The sequence below is a fragment of the Cololabis saira genome, chromosome 6, assembly GCF_033807715.1.
Source record: "Cololabis saira isolate AMF1-May2022 chromosome 6, fColSai1.1, whole genome shotgun sequence".
Classification (NCBI taxonomy): Eukaryota; Metazoa; Chordata; class Actinopteri; order Beloniformes; family Belonidae; genus Cololabis; species Cololabis saira.
This window is the reverse complement of record NC_084592.1, coordinates 10,336,826-10,344,915: the sequence shown is the minus strand read 5'-3', so window position 1 is coordinate 10,344,915 and position 8,090 is coordinate 10,336,826. Positions and strand designations below refer to the sequence as shown.

Below are 8,090 nucleotides of genomic sequence, written 5' to 3'. Positions count from 1 at the left end.
GGTGGGGGTGGGGGCGTTACACTGGGACACTGTGAGCCCAGGACGATCCGTGGGAAGTGGACACGGGGGCTGGAACGAGTGCGCGCATGGGACGGAGGGGGGCGTGTGCAGGATTTAAAATGAAGGCATCTGATTGGTTCTTTCCCCCCTGCCAAGCCTCTGGTCCTCTGACCACTCCGTTTCATTCGGACCTCAAAAAACAGGTTGGTTAGAGTTTTTACAGGATTAAAGCTGTCAGAGAGGTCGGATGTTTTTCTTTCCTTTTTCTGAACACATTATTCACTGGCTACTCTCAGGATGGAAGGACCATTTCACCCAGTATAACAATAAATGTTTTTGAATACGATCACAGACTATACCTTTAAGATTGTAAGCAGGTTTGTGAACTGTGGGAGGAAACCGGAGTCAACGTAAACCACGGGTGACGCTGAAGCTCCTCCAGGCTGGGACGCTTTTTGGGATTTAAAGTTAAACACTTTTGCAGGAAATCTTGACAGTCTTCAGAGAGATCATCCCTGATTTCGATCAAGTCTCTGAGGTAATCTTCGGATGAGAAGTCTGTGTCGTGGAGAGTGTCATACAGGACCACTCCCATCTGCCATGTTGTTGTAGGTCCAGCAGTGTACGTATTATTACGAAACCACTCAGGAGGGGTATGAGCACTGGTGCCGCAGAAGATCCTATAGCGAGATCTTCGCGTGAAGAAGCAACTCAGCCCAAAGTCTATGAGGCGAACTCGTGGGATAGATGAACCTGTTTCTATCAGGATGTTTTGTAGTTTGATATCTCTGTGGAAGATTTTATTGGCCTGAAGATGTACTGCTGCATCCAGCAGCTGTTTCAGGATGATTCTGGCCTCGTCCTCCTCCAGCGGACCTCCGTTTTTCCAAATGTAGGTGCTGAGGTCTTCTGAAGGCATTGGTCTCTCCATGACCAGAATCAACTCCTGATCCAGATCATACCAGTCCAGCAGGGACACAGCTGCTGACTGTCCTGCTGAACCTGAATTTGCTTTCTGGAGCTTCAGCATTGCAGCCACCTCCACAGAAACCTCCCTCCCATCCCGGCCTTTATGTTTGCAGACCACCTTGTCATTTTGGACGTGTTTAATAGCCACCTGTAGATGATCAGACTTCCGGTACCCAGCAAACACAGACCCAAAGCCTCCTTCCCCGAGCAGACCCTGCTGCTCATATTTCTCCTGAAACTCATCTCTTGGTGACCTTGTTGTGTCCTGTTGGGTCTTTGTCTTCTTCTTCTTCTTCCCACCTGATGTTTCTTCAGCATCCTCATCATCAGCCTTCCTCTTGGCCTTTTTCTTCCTTCTATCCCCCTCAGGAATAGCTTTAGTTTCTAAATTACTACCAGTGTCCGTAGAGGAGGAAGCAACCTCTTGGTCCAACACGAGTTTCAGTAGATCCCCATGCTTGGCTCGTTTTTTTGGTCTCTCTCCGTCCTCACCGGCTTTCCTCTTTGCTACTCTCACCGTCTTTTCTTCATGGTTGTAGCTTGTAGAGGATCCAGCCACCTCAGGAATAGCGTGAGTTTCTAAATTACTACCAGTGTCCGTAGAGGAGGAAGCAACCTCTTGGTCCAACACGAGTTTCAGTAGATCCCCACGCTTGGCTCGTTTTTTTGGTCTCTCTCCGTCCTCACCGGCTTTCCTCTTTGCTACTCTCACCGTCTTTTCTTCATGGTCGTAGCTTGTAGAGGATCCAGCCACCTCAGGAATAGCGTGAGTTTCTAAATTACTACCAGTGTCCGTAGAGGAGGAAGCAACCTCTTGGTCCAACACGAGTTTCAGTAGATTCCCACGCTTGGCTCGTTTTTTTGGTCTCTCTCCGTCCTCACCGGCTTTCCTCTTTGCTACTCTCACCGTCTTTTCTTCATGGTCGTAGCTTGTAGAGGATCCAGCCACCTCAGAAACCTTTCTCCTCTTTCTGGGGGGCTGGTTGTCGGGGCTGAGGCTTCTTTTAGATTTGTTATTTTTTGTATTATTTTCCACTGCACTTGAATGTGTCGCGCTGGAACTGCACGCTTCTTCCTCCTGATTGGAAGTACAGTCACTTTTACTTTTCTGCACTAAATCTTTATTCATGCTCATTTTTAAATGTATTATTAACTTTCCAATGCGTAAAAATCAACTGACCTTGCTGTGTCTTGCTCTGAGTTTAGACTGACCGAAAGAATGTTTGTCAACAGTTATAGGCTATGCTTTACTGTATGACATCACTAGTGACATCACTAGTGACATCACAATTCCAGAATTTACATCACGTTGCCTGGTAACAATATGTAAATTCTAATGTGCACATTCTGAAGTATGAACATTTGTATTTACATTATGTTGCCTAGCAACAGGGTTGCCATAGTCTCTATATTATTTTTTTTAAATTGTCTGTATTCAAATTAGTGGTTAGAACCATAATTTGGCGAAACCTAAATATTGCACATGTATGAATTTTAATGTTGCAGCAGATGTTCATTTTTAATTATGTTTGTGCATGAGGGTGAGTCCTTCACCAGACTTTTATTTCAATAAAATCAGGTTTAAATCAGGTAACAGGAAAGGTTTTCATTTATAGTTACAATTCATTGCTGTAAAAGTCCAAGTGAAGTTACAAGTCTTTTAACATTTTGTCAGTAGTCGCCAAATTAACGACTTGAGTCCAAGTCACTTGAGTCCACACCTCTGGAAGATAACGCTACAATACTCATGTAATAAATGTCTTCTGGTTTAACTTGAGGCAAAGAATGAAAGCTTATCTGATCCTGATCCAAAATAAAGTTTTCAAGTTTACTTTTTACTGTAAAGCTTAGAAATCAAACAAGTTTGCTCAGGTCAAGAGTTTCACACCCCTGAAAAATGGTAAATTGTTTCCATTGTTTCCCGGTACCGGGCCGTGGGTCATCTGGTACTGGGCAGCACAGAGAGAAAAAATAATTTCTGTAGCCCCGACTGATGATGGATGACTCTCAAACTGATGGTTCAATGTTTTTATTCCTTGGATGTACAATAAATACACTGCAAACACACCGTAAGAGCTATAAAGGAATACAATAAAATAGAGTTAGTCTTTCTACATTCATATAAGTTTCATTTAACTTAAATACAGACAGACGCAGCTGCTGCTCGCTCGGTAATAACAGGCTGATTTATGGTTCCGCGTTACACCTACGCACGGCCTACGGCGTCGATTTAACGCGGAACCATAAATCAGGCCTACCGCTAACCACAATACCAAACTCAATATGTACATAAATACGGCATAACATTTGCAAAGAAAACCAATCCAATCAGAAGGTGCTTTTTGTGTCAGTTGGCCACCACTTTAGCATTCCTGACAGTAGTTTAGTCTTTCAGACACACTTTCTACTGCCTTTAAACTTTTACCATTAAAGTCCGAAGCGCCGGATGTTTACAAGGTCTCGGCGAAACGCCTTCAAAATAAAAGCACTAAATATCGGTCTCCTAAATAAATAAAATAAAAGCCTGGTTTTAAATAACGTTAATGAGACATAAAAACACATTCATAGAAATACTCATATTAAAGGTAATTTACAATTTCCATTATTTTATTTTATTATTATATAATATATTTATTTATTATTATTATTCATTATTATTATTACTATAGAGAAAATACCACAGTTTTTAATGCCGATCTTGTCATTTTATTTAGTTTTTATCAACTACACCTTTAGATTGGGCCGTGAAAATATTGTCAGACATTAAACCGGTCCGTGGTTCAGAAAAGGTTGGGGACCACTGCTGTAAAGGATAAAGCGGGTATAGATAATGGATGGATGGATGGACAAGCACAAGAACAAGCAGAGACACAAACTGTGATTATCTGTCCCCTAAAACTGTGGAGTGAGTATGTAGGTGATGTGATGTAGGTGTTTCCATTTATAACCTGTAGCCATTTTAAAGTCCACTTGATCAGTCAAAGCCCTTAACAGTATTAGCCACATTAAACAATTATGCAGTCCTTAGTCTCTATGATACACATTATACACAATACATTTTTTTGTATTGGAATAGTATTAATAATAATAATGATTATAACAACATGTAATGATAATAATTGGGCAGTACCAAGTACTCGCATCACGATTTTTTGTATAACATTATCAGTCTCTCACATCAAATTCCACCCACACATCACCCTCCACCTTGGACAAGGTGTTTCTGCTGAGATGCTGTGTTTGGTTTCTGCCAAAAATGGCATCGGGCATTTGGGTCAACAAACAACTCCAATATGTTCGGACATGTCCATCTGGAATAGTTGCATCCTATCGTCTGCTCAGATGCAATGTTTTCAGACCTCAGTCATACATGCTTCCGTATTATTTTTAGACAGTCTTTCCCCTGGCCTGTAAGCTCGGAAGCTGCAGGAACTTGTTTTGTGTTTTTCTGAACATGGGACAAATTTCATGGGACGTCGAAATGCTGGAATATCTGTTCTCAGTAATATCCTCTAGTGAATAATCTCTCTCACTGTGTAACACTGAACTACATACTGTTTTCAAGTGGTTTTCTGGGAACATTATTTCTGTCTCTTCCTTTTGGAACTGTATTGACACACACCTGAGTGCTCCAGACGAGCAGACTGCCACAAAACGTCTGCTTTCGTAGAGGTCTGCATTAGGGATGTCCCGATCTGATCACGTGAAATCGGACGCTGCATCCCGATCAGGGATCGGATATATATTTTATTCTCATTATTGCGTCAAACAGACTATGGAAAAAAATGCTAAACAAAAAGCAACGGGTCCACGTAATTTTGTGCGACAACGCTGCTATTATGAAGAAAGCTATGGGGGAGGTGGGGGTGGGGAGGGTGGGTTGTGTCGCGTAAAGTGAGTTCAATATAGTTGTTTGTTTGTGGTGATCTGCGCATGCGCACAGCCGTGTTACAGTGGAGGTAAATAAATAAAAGTTAAGTTACAACGGTGACTGAAAACTGAAAGAAGTGTCTGCGTTGTCTTCCTAAGCTGAGCGTTCAGAAAAACGCCACAGACTGTGTCATGCATTCTTGCCGACTTAGCATGCACGAGGGCAGCGTGATGGACACCTTGGCTGCCGTGAGGAAGATTGTAGATCAATTCAAACACAAACATTTTATACTTTAAAGGGGACCTATTATGAAAAACACGTTTTCTCTTGCTTTAACATATATAAAGCGGTCTCCCCTCAGCCTGGCAACAAACCTCTGCTCCTGTCGTGACGTCACGACAGGAGCAGAGGTTTGGCCTCCGATGCGTGAAACCACGCCTATAACTAACTCTGCCGGCCGGAGCTTCCGCCATTTTTTCGTATCGGTGTATTGCGTCATTCAGGCAGCCAATCAGCACAGTGCCTCATTATCATAGCCCCGCCCACTCAGAATCCAGCATAGATAATGAGGTTAGAGAATGGGAAGATAAGGACATGGCTCAGAGGCTGAGTTTCTAATTTATTTAGCAAAAACAATCAAAAGCTTGTTTTTAAAACATTCAAGGCCTGTTTAAAATAGGTATTAAATGCCATGATAGGTCCCCTTTAAAGTTATTCTATGCAACTTCTGAGAGCTAGCAAGATTTGAAAGTGGCGCCTCCTCTAAGCCCCGCCCCCCCGCCCCCACCCACGAGTGCTCCATCCAAAGCCACGCCCCCACAAACACGAACGCGCATACGCAGGATTCAACAAGGCAGAGGGAGGGGCTGTGCCCACCCAAACGTGCATCCTGCCCACCGGCGTCTCCATCCCGGCGAGTGCCGGTGCGGCTGGCGGAGCTCTCCGCTCCCGCCGGGATGCCTACATCCCCACGGACCCCCATACAGCTTCCGAGCCGGAGCTGCTGCGGCTCTTCACGGCTGCTGCGGCTTTTCACGTGTCCCTGCGGGCTGCTGCTGCTGGGCAGAGAGTCCTGCAGCAGCAGCCCGGACCGCTCTGCTCCCCGCTCTCACACACACAGAGGGACCGACCCGCTCTGGAAATAACTACATACTGGGGGTCCGTGGCAGAGGGGAGGGAGGGGGGATACACTGGGACACTGTGAGTCTACAAAGCACATTACTGGGCTGCTAAAGCAAGCGGCCCATGTACCGAGGCTGCAGTCCTCCTGCACAGGTTTGAGTCCCGGCCTGCGGCCCTTTGCTGCATGTCGTCCCCATTCTCTCTCTCTACCCCCTTCCTTTTTCTTAAAAAAAAAAAAAAATGTTATCCCCTGATTTTTTTCCCCATTTTATCAGCCAGTGCTCCTACCTAAGTCAGTCCTGGGCATTGCCATCCTCTACCAACCCAGGGAGCGGATCTCAAGTCTCCTTATCCTGAGGAGTGAGCAGGCCGCATCTTTTCACCAGACAGGGTGGAGTTTCTCCGGCCGGACGTAGCGCGTGGAAGGATCACGTTATTCCGGCCAGATCCTCCCCACCCCATCTGGCGCCCCGGTTGGCCAGAGGGGGCATGTATAGCCCAGGACTGCTGCATGTTTTTGTGAGGATAGCCCACATTAGCTACCCAAGGGAACACGGGGAGAACATGCAAACTCCACACAGAAAGGCCCTTTCACCAACCCCACCCAGGGTCACAGCGTTGAAACCAGGACCTTCTAGCTGTAGCTGTGTGCAAGCGTGCCCCCGCTCTACCCCCTTCCTGCCTAAACTTTGAATAAAGGCCACTAGAGCCACAAAATCTTTAAAAAAAAATAATAAAAAACAACATTACTGCCTTACTTTATCACACTGTTGCTCTTTTATTTGCTTATTTGTTTACATGCCTGCTGGGTATTTTAAGTTGAGCTGCTGTTTTTATTTAATTCAAATTTATGTTTAAATTAGCACTATTTGTACTCATTAATAGTTGCACTATTTTTACTTGATTGTTCACGCTACCTTGAAGAGAACTGCAGTGTCTAAGTGCAAAATGATAAAATAAGGTTAATACAAAAATAGGGGACAACCTGGATCTGTTTATTTTGTATTTGTTCATTTATTTTAATATGTTGTGAAAATATCGGGTCGGGACTCAAGTATTATTTAACCTAACGTCAGGGGCACAGTAAAACAAAACTACATGTTGTTGTTTGACTGCGGTTGTGCTAATAGAAGGCTTTTATTATGTTTTTACATATTAGAAATTAATAAACATTTACGAAGGAGTACCAACTTCTGCTGTGGACTGTAAGGGTTTCAATTCATGACTGTTGCCAACACGTTTCCACAGTTTTGCTGTGTTAGCATGCTTTCTCTCCCTCTTTCTCTCTCCCTCTCTCTCTCTCTCTCCCTGTTTCTTGCGTCTTTGCCTAATCCTATATTCAATTCAATTTTATTTAGATAGCGTCTATTACAATAGAAGTTGTCTCTAGGCACTTGCACAGACTTGTGCAAATTAGTCCCCTAAAGAAAGTAATTCAATCTCTAACATGGTTTGTGCATATTTTCCTGCGCTTTGAGTGCCAAGTAACATCAGACTTGATATGAATTAAACATTCACACTGGCGACCCGGTTACCTGGCTTGTGTTAGAATTCACTGATAACTTAATGCTCTTATTGGTGCCAACCAACCGTTAGACTCACTGGATGAATCACACAAGCTACTACATCTTCTTCTATACTCTGCTTTGAAGCTGGGCCACATGTGTGTTTGTTTTTCTGTGTAAAAATCTTGTCTAAGCAACATACAGACAACTGTGGTTGCAAATAAAAACCGAGTGTCCTCCTGATTTTCACCTGCAAGTCAAATCAGTTTAATACCTGTTTAATTACTGATGTTAGATTCTGTTGCTAACAAAACAAAACTGGAGATTTAAAATTGCAATACACTAGTTTCTCGTGTTGAAAAACCAATATAGAAATGAACCAGATTTTATGCCAGTCCACCTGAAAACAGCTTTTAGATGACGTATTTAATGCTGAAAATAGCCTGCTCTCCCAGACCTGCAAGACTTTGATGTGCACTCTTGGTGGAGTTTCTCTTCCTCACATTTAAGACCTCCTCTGTACATTACCTGTCATCATTAGAAACTATTCCTCAGTGAGCTGTGAGTCGGTGTTATTGAGTTACGGCTTTATAAAGTTCAGCTTCAAGCTGCGGCTGAAGGGC

The 8,090-nt window shown here is 43.6% G+C and overlaps 1 protein-coding gene across 1 annotated transcript; it reads right to left on the bottom strand.

Annotated features, from left to right (window-relative positions):
* Positions 1-361: 361 nt before the first annotated feature.
* Positions 362-2,098, bottom strand: LOC133446297 (serine/threonine-protein kinase par-1-like). Its single transcript, XM_061724307.1, has one exon. The coding sequence runs from the start codon at positions 2,096-2,098 to the stop codon at positions 362-364; it is 1,737 nt and encodes a 578-aa protein (XP_061580291.1).
* Between the last annotated feature and the right edge of the window lie 5,992 nt (positions 2,099-8,090).

What these genes read in the sequence shown, in the direction of transcription:
- LOC133446297 (XM_061724307.1), bottom strand. Translation starts at nt 2,098, where the DNA reads ATGAATAAAGATTTAGTGCAGAAAAGTAAAAGTGACTGTACTTCCAAT.